Source organism: Acomys russatus, chromosome 22 (assembly GCF_903995435.1).
Source record: "Acomys russatus chromosome 22, mAcoRus1.1, whole genome shotgun sequence".
Taxonomy (NCBI): Eukaryota; Metazoa; Chordata; class Mammalia; order Rodentia; family Muridae; genus Acomys; species Acomys russatus.
This window is the reverse complement of record NC_067158.1, coordinates 43,402,810-43,417,841: the sequence shown is the minus strand read 5'-3', so window position 1 is coordinate 43,417,841 and position 15,032 is coordinate 43,402,810. Positions and strand designations below refer to the sequence as shown.

General features: G+C 48.8%; 1 protein-coding gene across 1 annotated transcript; it reads right to left on the bottom strand.

The window, feature by feature from the left end:
* Positions 1-2,824: 2,824 nt before the first annotated feature.
* Positions 2,825-14,560, bottom strand: Smim20 (small integral membrane protein 20). Its single transcript, XM_051164842.1, has 3 exons — positions 14,321-14,560; positions 4,188-4,244; positions 2,825-3,469 (listed from the first exon to the last, which is right to left on the bottom strand). Exons 1-3 carry the CDS (start codon positions 14,433-14,435, stop codon positions 3,432-3,434), a joined length of 210 nt encoding a protein of 69 aa, XP_051020799.1. The 5' UTR covers positions 14,436-14,560; the 3' UTR covers positions 2,825-3,431.
* Positions 14,561-15,032: the final 472 nt, after the last annotated feature.

Sequence of the window (15,032 nt, the reverse complement as noted above, 5' to 3'; positions counted from 1 at the left end):
AATAAAATGAAATTAATTGCAGTAGGAAAATGAAAACACACAAAGGATGCAAGATGCAAACCAGTATTTTCGTCACATTCAAGTGATTCTAGGTGCTTTTTTCCCCCACATTCAAGTGATTCTAGGTGCTTTTTTCCCATGTCTGTTGCTCATTCTGGGCAGAAAACAAACAGCCTAACTACACTGCTAACCACTATGAATAGGGCTGCTTTAAGATTATAATACAGTGCATTTGTTTATTTGTTTGTTTTGTTTTGTTTTTTGAGACAGGATTTCTCTGTGTTAGCCTTGGCTGTCCTGGACTCGCTTTGTAGAGCAGGCCTCAAACTCACAGCGATCCGCCTGCCTCTGCCTCCTGAGTGCTGGGATTAAAGGCGTGCGCCACGCCCAGCTACAGTGCATTTCTACATGTATAATAATTGGCACGAATGCAATTTGGAGTTTTAAAAAATGTGTTATGGTGACAGTGCAGGCAGAAGCCAAAGCAGGATCTTGAGCACCCCTCCACTGCTCTCCCACTCACGGCCCTGAGACAAGTCTTCCACTGGACCATTTCAGCTAGGCTGGAAAACTCTTGGTAGCTGCCTGTCTTCATCCCCGGCGCCACTCCAACCCCCGCCCATGCTGGGGTTACAGAGACATGACCAGCCATGCTCAGCTTCCTCCATGAGTGCTGAGGATTCAAGTTCTGATCACAGGCCTGCAGCTCAGTGCTCTTTTCCAGAGCCACCCTCCCAGCCCTGAGAGAGTGCATTTTACGTGTAAAGGAATCCTGGGATCAAAAAGTTTAGGAAGTCATGATCTGATTTTCCCCTAAAGGGGAAGTCTCTAGCCCCCGAAAAGCAGCAGTAGGAAGCACTTGGGAAATGACCACCCTCGCCAGGAACTTACCAAATGAGAATCCAGTGTACCTTGTCAATAGCAGACCTGTTTCCTAAATGCACCCATACGCTGCCTCTTGCAAGCAAATCGCTTCTATCACTGCCCTCAGGGAAGGGGCGCACTCGGACTCCTGGATTGAGGCCCTTGGTCAGTCCTCAGGAAGGCATCTCTCACCACTCACTGGGCATGCGTGGGCAGCACTCTGCAGATCGGTGTCTGAGAAACTGAATGCTCCTGCTGTAGGCATCAAGGTGACTGAGGATAGAAAGCCCTTCTGTCATTGCAAAAAGGTAAACTGAGGGCAGGGAGAGGCAGGCCCAGGACAAAGATCCAACTTAGGAGTCATACTGGGTCTACTCCCACAGTCCTTTTCCAAAACTCAATCCCTTAGCCCGGAAGTCCTCCCAAAGACCTGCAGTTACCTCCGTCGATCATAAGGCTCAATTGAGCATCTGTATGATTTGACTTAAGACTACATAACCTCTTGGTGCCCCCTCCAAGGAAAATAGTAGGCAAACGCACCCCTAATTAGTCAGCTTCCTCTACTGGGTTGTTAACTGAGTCAATTAGATGTTAGGCAATCAATCTTATTTCTATCAATCTTATTTCTGTTTGCAGTCATTACATAATTGGGCCAGCAGCATGTTAAGAAAATGCCCAAGTTCACAATTATGAAATTATGTCACCAAGTACCTCATGAAAACACACAAGGCTTTCTGCTCAGAACCAGGCCGGTTCTTCAGCACCAAGTCATCTACCACGAGGCTAGGTAGGCAGAGCACAGCAAAGGAGAGAGATTCAAAGGAAAAGAGGAAAAGGGAGCGGGCAGGAGGGAAGAAGAAAAACACAGAAAGGAAAACACAGAAGCAAGGGAAGGAGGAAAAAAAAAAATCACGAGGAAACTGCTTTGTACTGTCACTGCTGGAGCTCCTGGTGAGGACCTGGTGGGAAGATGCCATTAACAGCTGTGGTGGCTACTATTGGTTGTCAACTTGACTACAACTGGAATTCAGTAAAACCCAAGTGGCTGGGCACACCTGTGAGGGATTTTTCTTAATTAAATCATTTGAGGTGGTACACCCACCTTTAATCTGGATCTTCTGAGGTGGGACGATCCACCTTATCTGGGCTGCACCTCCTCGTGGCCACCTACGTGAAGGACCTATAAGAAGTTGTTCCGTACTCTGGTGCCTCATATTTGACCATGTCCTCTGGAGGGGGAGACCTGGTGGCACTCAGAGGAAGGATAGCAGGTTACCAAGAAGAGACTTGATATCCTATGAGCATATACAGGGGGAGGTAATCCCCCTCAGGAACAGTCATAGGGGAGGGGAATAATGGGAAAATGGGAGGGAGGGAAGAATGGGAGGATACAAGGGATGGGATAACCATTGAGATGTAACAAGAATAAATTAATAATAATAAAAAAAAAAAAAGAAGTTGTTCCATGAACAACTACTGGGTTCTTAAGACTTTTCGCTGGTTGACAGCTGCTGTTGGATCAGCTGGAACCATAGCCTGTAAGCCAGTCTAATAAATCCCCTTTAAATATATGCATATTAATTTTATCAGTTTTGTTCCTCTGGGGAACAATAGCTATCTCAGAAAGTGTGCTGCTTACCTTGTATACAAATAGATGACACTGTGTGACTATCTACTTAGAGAGGACCTGGGCAGTGGTACTACCTCTTCATATCACAATTCGGTTACAAAAAAAAAAATCCTACCAGACAATGGCAGGTGGATCTCTGGAAGTTGAAATCTTGATTGGTCTGATAGACTCTGTCTCAAAAAGCAAAAACCAAGGCCCACAAACAATCCCTATACACACTGAAACAAAACACACACACACACACACACACACACACACACACACACACACACACACACACACACACACACAAAGTACAAGAGTTGCACATAACAGCACATTAAGAAAAATCATTTTAATACCCACAGCCTCGCTGCTGGCTAGCTCGCCCGTGATTCTACTGTGCAACTATAGTCTAGTGTGAGTTGCTTCCTATCTATTTACTTCCCAACACAGTGACTTTCAATGAGATGGTTAAGCTGAACAGTGTATTCTTCAGCAGCCAAGGATCCTGCCCTCAAACAGTTTTATCAACTGGAACAGTCTCAAAGAGCCCAGTGAGGCAGCTTGGCACGGCTGTTTGCACTGAAATCGCTTATCCAGAAGGTGGCAAAGCAGCCGTGCACCTTGAGCCCACAGGTTGCTTGTGTTCACATTACAGCTTAGAGGTGATAAAGACTGCATGAGCAGCGAGCCTCCACAAACAGCCCTGCAGGCTGGCTCTGCTCCTGCGAAGTCAACGCAGCCACAAGGCACTTGCTAATGGCGTCATCTGTTCAGGTTCTCCAGGGACTTAAAGGAAGCACTGTTTTTGCACAGTCTTGATCACAAGGGCTCTCGCTGGCAGCGTGAAGGGTTCCTTTTCCAGCCATGCGGCCACGGCGAGCAATCTATTGTCCCCGCTGCAGAGTGCACAGGATGAAGACGTCCGCTTTCCTCATCAGACTTGTCGACAGCCTCATTTCCTGCCAAACGGATCGGACCACACTTTCAACCCTATGGGAAGAAACACAAAAAAACACCATTAGGATTCATTGTTAAATGTCTGAGTACTCCCCCTTGATCCCAAACAAACAAGATGATGTGGAACTTGAGCCATGCAATTTCCATGTGGCAGAGATGCTGAAATGGGTGAGAGCAGCGACGAGAACCCTGCAACGAGGTACCTGGCAGGCACGGCAGCTGTGAGGGTTTTTTACAAATGGCTTAGGAACTATATGACACGAGGGAGAAACGGATCTGGCCCAGGACCTCCAGATTGCAGGCGTTGGGTTAATACACTAGAAAACCTCTCATTCTCAGGCAGCTTGGATCATTTAAAGGAATACCCTGTTCAGCCCCTGAAGGGAGCTCTGGGGACTCGAGTAGGAAGCTGTGTCCCACATCACAGAGCACAGCTCAGCCGTAAGCACTTCCTCCCCATGAGGGTGGTGTTTACAGAGGTGCTTGCTATGGGAGTCAGCCATGCAGGTGATCTGCTGCACAGCCAACTACATCGTGCGCCCACTTACCGAGTGCCCAGCCATCCTATGAAAAGTACGAGGCACTTAAGCGCTAGCATCATGTCTTGGGGAGACCCGACAAGACAAGAACTATCCTAAAATACTGCAAGATCAACTTCCCAAGAGAAAACACCCCGACCCCACCGCAGAGTGCAGAGGGTGCACTCGTGCCACGTGCCCCGGATGGGACTGCCTGGGATTTTTCAGTTTACCTGGTGGCTGCACATCTTCCTGGACAATACCAGCTCGATTTACAGCCTGCTCCTTCTCTGAGAAACACAAAAGAACAATTAATTACTCTTTAGACAGGAGGCATGGGCAACCTTTTTCTCTTTACACGGGCCAATAACAAAGCCTATTTAAGAGTGTGATTCAGTTCAGGGACGCCATTCCTTAATGCTTTTAGGTTGTGAAAACTAGATCCTATGAGGTAAAAAGAGCCATACTTCGGTCATCTTTTCCCTGTAATCTCAGCATTTTGCAAAGGACACAACACAACAGAAGGAACAGTTCTGAAGGGCTGGCAGGTGTGACATTACAAGGGAAGGGCTGCCACAAAGAAAGGACAGGCACAACTGTCAAGAAAAGGGTGTCTCAAAGCACTTCACTGAAGGACCGGACTCCAAGCTAAATATGCTATGTTTTTGATAGGAAATAGAGCAGAAAATTAATCTTTGGGTGGGTGGCTTTGGTTTGGATAATTGACGCTTCCCTAATTGATTGCAGGTGCTGTGCCAATTAATGAGCTCGCTGTAGCTCCAGCAGCTAAGCCTGGCACTTTGGAGCTGTCCAACCGGCAGGGGCCAGGAGCAACCAAGCATTTTGTGAATGTGGGCTTCAGGTTCTGTGCCACATCTTACTAACTGGTTCAGAAGAAACCTGTGACAACAAAGACTTATTATCTTAAACATCTTGACAAATGGTAGCTTTTTAGAAGGACTTGGCGCCAAAAGATGTTGATTCTTAAGATGCAGTGATTAAATGCAGTAATCAGACCTTTGTCTTAATAGATCAACCATTTCTTTTTAGCCACTCTCAGCTCTTATTAGCCATTAGGCCAGTGTGTCTACCCTTACAGGCCTGCTGTAGGTACAAGAAATGGGGCTCTGCCAAGCCTGATAGCCACCTAACTTGCTTCTCTAGAGCGTCGAGACAGAAAGCCAATCCTAAATGACTTACCTGATAAGTGTTATCAATACTAACTTTATTGGATGGGGTGGGGTGTGGAAATCTTGATAGCTAATTCTAAGTAAGGCAAGGAGAAGACAAGGCACAGTGGGCCATCAGCTGTCAGTGGCCTGGTGTGTTTACAACTCTTCTGTCAAACTAGCAGGTAAATGGCACACAGATGTTATGGACCTGCAGCTGTCAATAGACCTTCTTAAAGTTGAGGGGTAAATGACATCCCATTCTGCAGACCTGAGCCCTAAGATGCCAACAGAGAAGTCTCAAAAGTATGGATGTCTCCAACTTGTGCTAGTGCCAGCCAGCAACAAAGCATCACAGTATCATGAGTCTCGCCAGAAACAAAAATAGGTAAGAATTTTCCAGACCTAAGTTATCTCTGTATTGTGAAATCAGGAAGAGGTAAACTTTGAAAAATAGCCACTGTGAAGCATTCTAGATGCACAGACAAAAGAAACTCAGTCATCCTAATGTATCAAACCCGTTCTCTAAGAAGCAGGTACCACTGCAGAGCCCAAGATGCTGGCGGGATGCCAGGCATCGCTGGGAGGAAGCCGCTAGCTGGGTGGCAGGAACAGAATGCCTAATTGTGCTTCAACCTCTTGTCATACAGTGGAGAACCAAGGGAGGGAGGACTCCCTGTCTCGGCACCTTCCTGCTAACTGCTAATGAGGCTGGAGATTTGTTCTAAGCAGGCTATAATCTGGTCATAATCTGGGTCCTGACCCAGCCACCTCGGCGGCCTGGCCTGAACAGGCAAGCTAAACTAGTTCCTGTCAAGTGATAACTGGGTATTAGCTTCTACCTAAATCCATTTTTCTGATCCATTAATGTTTCGTAAACACTCTGAGGCCACTGCAGTCTTATGGAAATTCAGGAGACCACACAAAGACACTTCTTTTGAGGATGCGGAATCTGCTAATGGAAAACAGAAACCAGCCTCTCAGGATTTAGCACGTTCATCTTGGTGAAGTTGACAGGTTTCTATTTCGTTGTCACTGGAGGAGCAGCAAACATCTATGAACCTCAGGAAGGTGGAGGAGGCAGAAGGAGGCTTTTAGCTACATGCACAAATAAGCTAATTACGGATTTCAGTTGTGAGTAAGTGTCCGTGTGAAGTGCCTAAAACCCACTCCAGTGTCCCGGCAAGCTCAACTCTGCCCCCTGGTGCTCAGGCTGGGGCTTGATTTGTAGGGCTAATTGAAAATAGTTCTCTAGTCAAAGGTCCACGGGTGGGTCCAGCTAGCGGGTGTTATTAAAGCTGTTTATGCACACAGGTAGGCTGACTCTGCATGTAGTAAAAGAATCTGCCTAACTGTAAATCTGGTATGAAACTTGAGCATTCTTTCTCACTGTCCAGCACACAGAGTGCTTTTCTGAGGGTTGCTCTCGTGAACACCAGCAGGTGAGTGGGCAGAGGAAAGCCAGACCCCATCCATCTTCCCATCTCTTTCCACAACCAGCAGGGGAAGAAGAAGAAGAAAAAAAGGCAACATATGGACACAGCCTCTGTACTGAGCAGCTGTGTTGTATCAATACTAAATTCTCCGAATTCTTGATTATACTGTGACTAGGTAAAAGAATGAACGCCCTTGTTCTTAGCAAAAACAGTCTCAAGTACTTAGGAATAAAAGCTCATAACGTCTTCAACCCACTCTCAAATGGCTCAGCAAAATGACGGTGATGACTGCAATCTAGGTGCATGTGTGTATTCTCTGTAAGGGAGAAAAGCCAATGTGGCGACTGTTAACCACTGGCAAATCCAGGTGAAGGACACAGGGATTTATGGTTCTATCCTTGGATCATTTCTGTCACTTGAGCTTCTTCTTAATTAAAAAAAAAAAAAAAAATGTGCAACTGCACAACAGCCAGATAAGAAAGTCCAACAACATGTGACCATTCCAGGATGGCTGCTTCAAGCATCTACCTGTTTAAAAATAGCCGGACAGACTTAAGTAGCTCCTCCGCAGCTTCTTCATGCTGCTGCTGACTAGGCTCTGCAGTCCGCCTACTGGGAGCCTGGAACTCCGAGTCCTGGAACAGCCGGGAACCAGAGGCCAGTGACCACAAATACCAAGTGACCAAGGATACCAAGTGGTCATAAATTCAAGAGGACACAGGGACAGAATAGTGACTGAGGAGAGCACACAGCTGTGGTAGCAGGTGTGAGGCAGCTGGCAGGGGCTGGGGCGGGGGGAACGACGACGGGGCAGGCACAGGACATGGACTAGCAGGTGTGAAGCAGCTGGTTGAGGGGACAGAACAACGGGCTTGAAACAGCTGGCTGAGACCAAAGGCATCCCTTGAGAGTGAGCAGCTGAGGGGAACGTCGGCCACGCCACGGCTGCAGCTCACCTGAGCTGGCCAGCTGAAGGAACTAGCTGGCGGCCACTTCAATCACTGCTCTTTGCACTGTAAACATGTCTGCGCACTCATCAAAACCAGGCTGAGTACAGAGAGCTTTGGAATGCCAGTTAGAAAGTGGGACGCTGGCCTGTCTCTGCATTCTGCTCCATTACATGGTGAATGGGGTGAAAAGCATATTCTAAGCTCCGGGTGTGCAGTAGGGGAAATGCCCTTACGAGAAAGGCATTTTGTACATCAAGTGATCGCTGGTCATCTTGTTCTTCTGGATGCACAGCACAGTTTCAATTAGGGGCAGCAAGGGACAGCAGAAAGAACACGGGCGCGAGGCAGAGGGATCAGGGCTCCTCCTGGATCCCTCATGTAACCATTCAACTTCACTGGCTCACAGGCATCCTGACAGGCATTAAGTGGACAAGGGCAGGGAGTCAGGATCCAGTGTCTACCCAGCAATTAACATGCAGAGTGACACTGGACAAGGCGCCCGCATGTCAGGAATAAATGAGCTCTGGGCTTTTGGGTAAAAACCCTATGGTTTTGTATTTCTGTACATCCAACTAAAACAGGGAAAGATCAAGATAAAGAAAACAAAAACAAAAAGCTTCTCTTACTCTATCCCTCTTCATTGAGTTCAATGCCTGAAACACACGCTACTTTTAAAGAGCCACATTCAGAACTGGACTGGCTGAAAGATATGCAGACTTATACCAGGCTTCAGGTTGTGTCCTCTAAGTCCTCAGGCAAGCCCCACCGGCAACAGGGAGAAAGGGAAAAGCAATGCCTGGGCTCCCTCCAGAAGCACAACAGGACTACACCCAAACCCCTAGTTTCAGATCAAAGCCCCAAGGCTAACTGCCACCTCCCCAGGCATCAAACCAGGACTTGAGCTATCATGGATGGATTGACCTGTGTACATTCTACCGAGCAGTTCCTCAAGCCTTGACAAGTCAGCGGGAGAGCTAAAGATCATGCTGGATGCCAAAAAGAAGTGCACCAAGACACTCTTGTCACAGTGGCCTGCTACTTAGCTATGACACGGCTCTCCTTCACTGTGGGACAGAGCAGGCTTCCTTCTCACCCCTGCAGCCTGTGGGCTCATCCTACTGAAGCAGAGATCGTGAAACTTGCCCACCCCCCCCCGGCTGCCCCCCCTCCCCAGGCTGGCCCTGAGGGAACTGACACTCTGACTTTACATGGCTCGGAGGCCCCTAAGGACCATAGTTCACTCCTTGGAATGACCAAATCTGACTGAATAACAAGTGTACACAGGGTGGTCAGAGGTGAGGAGGAATTAAGAAGCAGCTGAGAGGCAGACACAACCAAGAGCTCAGGTCCACACACTGTCACAGAAGGAGGGACTGTCCACCTCAGGACAGATGAGGAGAACCACTGTGCTACTGCAGTCACTATTTATATTAACACAAAATCCTCCTTGTAAGCATCCCATCTGGTGTTTGCTTTCCCTATGAATACGCTAGGATGTTTCCCTGACAGCGTTGGACCCCTCCCTGATGCCCTGGCTGCTTTGAGGACTCCAAGCCAAGCAGGCAGCCAGATTGTGCTCATGTCAGCACTGGCACTTTTGAGCACTCCGTGGTTACCTTGAAGAAATCAAAGCTCTTTGCTGCCAGAGGCAAATCCCAGCTCCTGAAGACAAGCTCCTCCGTGATTATTTCAAACACTTGTGCTGGACTCACCACCATTATAACACTTACTGAAAACTTGATGAACCTGCAATCATCCTGTTGGCCTAAAAGAGGGATTGTTGTGACTAGGCAAAAGACATTGGCACAGTTGCTGGTAACAGCATTCTTTGTCTGTGTAAAGGGCTGCCGTGACTGGTGCAAACACTCCCTTCTTGACTACGTAAGCAGGATGCTGTTCTTACTTTGTGACCTGGCTGGAAGACACTCTCCTGTGTTCCCCTTCCTCGACTCCCTGGGTCCTGCCACAGTAGGCCCAATAAAGGCACACAGGTGGAGCAGAGAAGACAACTATACGATTGGCTCTTTCCTTCTGCCATGGAGCATCCAGGAATCAAACTCGGGCCACCAGGCTTGGCAGCAAGTGGCCAATGAGCCACCTTGTCGGCCCATCAGAGGCAGGCAAAGCCAAAGGACCCTGGGCAGCTGGTCAGTAACACCTGGAGAATGCACTTCTCTTAGAGAGGGTTTGTTGTCCTGTGTCAGTCAGCAGACGCTGTCACCTACAGTGCCCTCAACTCGTCATGCCAAGGGCACATGTTCCTGCATCTACACCTACTCTTTCTCTAAAGTTGTGGGAACAGGTGACTCTGCCAAGACTGTGTCTGCCTAAGTGATGTCACCTCCCTCTACAGTCTTCTCTCTCTAGCACTTTAGCCAGTCTGGACTCTCCTGGTGTTCCCATGCCTCCCCATGCCAAACTGAAAGCAAAACCCCATTTTCCCTCATCCCTCCGCCTGCTTCAAGGTTGCCATGTTCCTACCGACAGACAAACATCTTTAAAGGTCCATTTAACAGACTGCTCACTTTTTAATCTGCTTTGACCTTCCTGCTCACTTCCAAACCACTGAAAGAATCGACCAACAGTTACATCATCTCTTTCATAAGTCTGATGGATACATTCACTTATCTCTACTATTTCAAGCAACCTAACGTGCAGCCACACCCCTTCCATGAAGAGCTGTCTTCTTGATGCTTTGGGGCTCTTTTAATCTTAAGCCTCTCTGTGCCCACTCTTCCTGAGGTTCCTTTGAGGCGCTTTTCTCAGCTGACTACGTCTCAGCCCTTCACACACTGGTGTGCTGGGCACTGTGTCTTCCCAGCGTGGATCACTGGCCGGAACCCCAACCTTCTGCGTTGACTGGGTCCAGTGCACACTGCACGTGGCCTCACCCCACTCCAGACTAGGTATTGTTCTGCCTCTGGGCAACCTCCAGCAGCACACCGGTGCCTAACCTTCCAGCTGTCCAGAATGGTCCCTCTTCATCCTCATCCTTCCAACGGATGCCTTACAATTGGTTGCCATGATCACGATGACCACGTTCACAGTTGCCAGAGTCAGGGGGACAGTAGTCATTCTCCCTCACCCCTGGGGCTTGTGGTGATCTGAATAAGAGTGGCCCCCGAAGGCTCATATATGTAAGTGTTTGGTCACCAGGGGATGGCACTATTTGAAAGGATTAGGAGGTGTAGCCTTGTTGGAGTAGGTGTGGTCTTGTTGGAGTAGGTGTGGTCTTTTTAGAGGAACTTTGTCACTGGGGGAGGGCCCAGTAGCTTTCTCTTCCTGCTACTGTTCTACAGCTGTGGATCCGGACATGGAACTCTTAGCTACTGTTCCAGCACCATATGTGCCTGCATGCTGCCATGCTTCCTGCCATGATGAAAATGGACCAAACCTCTGAAACTGTCATCAAACCCCAATTAAATGCTTTCCTTTATAAGAGTTGCCATGGTCATGGGGTCTCTTCACAGCGATAGAGCACTGACTAAGACAGGCTCATCAGTCATAAGTCTTTGTGTACTAGTCCCGCAGTCCCTGAAGTGTTCTAATACAGGCTGGGTGCCATTTCCTGAGGCCAAAAAAACAAAAACAAACAACAACAACAACAACAAAAAAGATACTACTTTTCGGTACTAATCTCTCTGCCTCTTTCTCTCCCTTCAGGTCCTCTACCCGGTTGGTGGTACGGATGCTGTTATACAGTGAATCTGGTTAACTTATTAAAATACTTCAATAACCTCCACTGGGCCGACTTTGAGCATAGCAGTGGAGTAACTGCAGGGTTTTAATTATGCAAGTCGGATGACTGCACTTGAAGGGCAAATGGCAGGACCAGTGCCAGAGACCCGGAGGGCCCCACATTTCCTACCCGACCCAAACAGTTTCCCATTACAGATTCTCACCGAAGAAGTCGTACCAAGTGCATTTCAGAAAGAACTCAACTGGGGCCAGCAAGATGGCCCAGCCAGTACAGCATTTGCCAAGCAAGCCCAGTGACCCCAATTCAGTCCCCACAACCCATGATAAAGCAGGTGAGGAGAACCAGGTCCACAAAGCTGTCCTCTGATGGCCGCACAGAAGCTGTGATACATGTACCCCTCAACAGCACACATGTCTTTACAGCTTAAAAAAAGAGAATACATTTTTTTTTAAGGCTTTAAAAAAAGAAAATAACAATGCACCCAAGAGGCCGGGCATGGTGGTGCACACCTTTAATCCCAGCACTCGGGAGGCAGAGGCAGGCAGATCTCTGTGAGTTCGAGGCCAGCCTGGTCTACAAAGTGTGTCCAGGACAGTCAAGGCTACACAGAGAGACCCTGTCTTGAAAAACCAAAAACCCAAAATAAAACAAAACAAAACAATGGACCCAAGAAAGGCATGAGGGGCAGATAGGAAAGATGACGAGATGGTGACTAACGATAAATAGCGATGTTAGTGACTAAAGGAGCAGGGAACACACTGGGCTTATACAGCACAGAAGATGCACAAAGAAGGGACAGAATGAGAAGTGGGCAAGGAAAGAGGTGCTGGGGTCACCCCTCATAGGCCCCCTCATCTCTAAACTGCACCAGGCACGAGTGACAGCTAAACTCTGGGTTTTGAGCAGAAGAAAGAAAAGCAGTTAGATACTATAAATACTAGATGCCGAGTGCACTGAGAAGCTCACCTGCACAGCAGGCGGCCAGTTCCTGAGCACACACTAAACCAGCTGGCCACGCTTACTGCCAGGGCAACCAGCCCTCGGTGCACACCTGCTTACACCTCACTCCTCACCAAAGCCCTTCTAATATGTGAATACGCTAGGAGTTTCCACAAGTAATTTCTCATTCAATTCACCCAAAACCTGTAAATGCGTAACAACCACCACCACCACCACCACCGCAGCCGGGGGAAGAGGCAAGGTTCAGAGGCAGGAAATGACTTTCCATGAACAGCTACCACAAAGGGTTATTATGAGCACTAAATGGCTTTAGTAGAGTAGATGTTCTTGGAAGGGTACCAAGAAAAAAAAATTCTGACAAAAAAATTAAGCAGGGCACGGTGGCCCACACCTGTAATCCCAGCACTCAGAGAGGCAGAGGCAGGCGCATCTGTGGGTTTGAGGACACCCTGGTCTACAAAGCAGATCCAGGCCAGCCAAGGCTACACAGAGAAACCATGTCTCGGAAAACAAAAACAAAACCCAGTTAGCTCTTTACTATTATTCACTTTTAAAGATTTAGTTATGACGTTTGGTTAACGTTGCCCGAATTAATCAAAATAAGCTAAAAGGTGATGAGGTGTAGACAGCCTTAGAGCTTGACCTGCCTTCCTAAAGCAACTTGGACGACCTAAGACTGCGTTGTATTCCCGGAAGACATGGGGAGATACAGGCTGGTTAAGAGTGACTTCTGTGCACTGTGGAAAATGTATCCTGGATCCTACCTAGAAGCTACTAATACCCTACTCACCTCACCTTCTCTCCCTTAGCTGTGACAAGCAAAACCATCTCCAGGCATGCCAAGAACCACGCTCCTGCCTTCAGAACTGGGGCTTTTCTAAGGGAACCCAGAGCAGACCTTCTGTCCCACGAACAGCTCTAGAAGCTGTAGTAAAATAGCCTGCGGCATGGGGTACGGCTAGGGAGAAGGAAGGAGACAAATTCTGTGGGACCTTGGTCAAGCCCACGCTCTCTCCCCGCTCGCAGCGCATTCAGGAGGACCTGGGAGGCAGGAAGCAGAGACCAGCTCAGTCTGCACTGCTGAGGAGCAGCAGCCAGGGGATTCGCATATGTACTTAAATGCTCTGCCTCCAGAAACCAAACGCAATAGCACTGGAGCCGGGCAGATTCAAATCGCTGGAGCCTCAGCTAATATTCCCCGGAGGCTGGGCTGGCCCTCTTCCATCTTCTGGATGATTCAGGTTTCCTGGAGAACAAAATGACCCTCTAATGCCTCATCTCTCCTCTCTGACAGATGGCTTCAGATGCATCAGAGCGCTAATCCTTGCTGAGGTATAGGTCTCCAGGAAGGAGAGTTTGGCTTTTAGAATGATACGACCTGAATGATGAAGGAGGAAAATGACTCCCCGGACACTTGCCATCGCCACGTGAGCAACCGGCTTAAAAAATGAAGGAAACCAGCAGAATCTGAAAAAACCACGATTTGAGGAGAAACTCAAAACACCCAGGTTAACAGTTTAGCTTTGAAAGATTTCCACGCCAAGACATCTCAGGGGTCGGAAATGATGCGTAATAAAAACACCTTTCAACTCAGGATGAGCAAGGCTCCCGTCCCCACTATAACGCCATCTCAGTCTGGGCGGGTGGGGGGCTGGGGGGCTCTGGAGACAGAAGCCTGTCTCCCTCACCATTGGAACATCTCCCCCTCACCATTTACCACCTATGTGACCCCATCTGTAAAGTGATAGTAACATCTAACCTTAAGGGAAGGCTGTGCAAATTCAACAATCCAGTATGCGTCTAACCTGACATATACTAAATATTCAGTATATACTGTGGGTGAACTAGTGTTCAGTGTCGAGCTGCTATGTGCAGGCTGCTTTCATACACTTCAACACCTCTGTGACCTCGTAAGATTCTCCATGGTTCTGGTGCTAATGGTATAGATATGTATTTAGAGCCTGAACATAGAAGGTCAGAGGTGGGGCCGCTTGTCCGACATCACCGGGCTGCACTGGGCGAGCCTGAAACCCGGTTGGCCTCACTAAGTCCAGCTCCTTCCTCTGTACTCCTTGAACAGATATAGTAGGGGCTTGAGGGAGTCCCGATGGCGCTGGGACCAGCCACCGCGCGGGGTCAGAGGTCACTCACGGTATTCCTCCCGCCGCATAAGGGGCCGGAAGTAGATGGGGTAGAAGGCGGCGCCGACCATGGAGATGAAGCCGCCGAATAAGAGCGCGGTGCGCAGGTTCCGGGCCACGGCCATGGCAAGAGAGAGGGCTGCAGGACCCCCGGTGGCCCCGCACGCTCGCAAACCGGGCGCCCAGCCTCAAGGTCGTGACCTGAGTCGGAAGAGGCGGAGTAGCTTTCGCTTCCGGGACTTGAGTGCGGGGCGGAGTCTGTGGGCTCAGAGGCGGGACCTGGGCGGGAAGACACCACGCGGGAGGCGGGGCGAGATCGTTTGAGGGCGGGGCCTCAAATAAAGCCCCGCCTACCCCGCCCTTTGGCTGCCAGCGTGGCAAGCAAGGCACTGGAGTCCAGTGCAGATGTACTGTACCTTTGGTCACGTTCCTTTACTGTGGCCTCTTTTGATCTCTTACCACGGGCCTGAGTCCTGCCTCCTCTGCTACAACTACCATCCTCCTGTTTTGCTCTTCCGTTACCAACCACACTTTCCCATCCTTTCCCCTCATTAACTTGACATTTAGTGACTGTCTCCCTGAAGCCTCAGAGAAACTTTGGATGAATCACTGGGCTTCCCTCTTTGAAAGTTGTGGGCATGAACCAAAAATGGACAAGTCGCCTGGTCTGCAATAGTTGGAAAGGTATTTACAAAATAAGGCACTACGTCTTTTGAAACAAG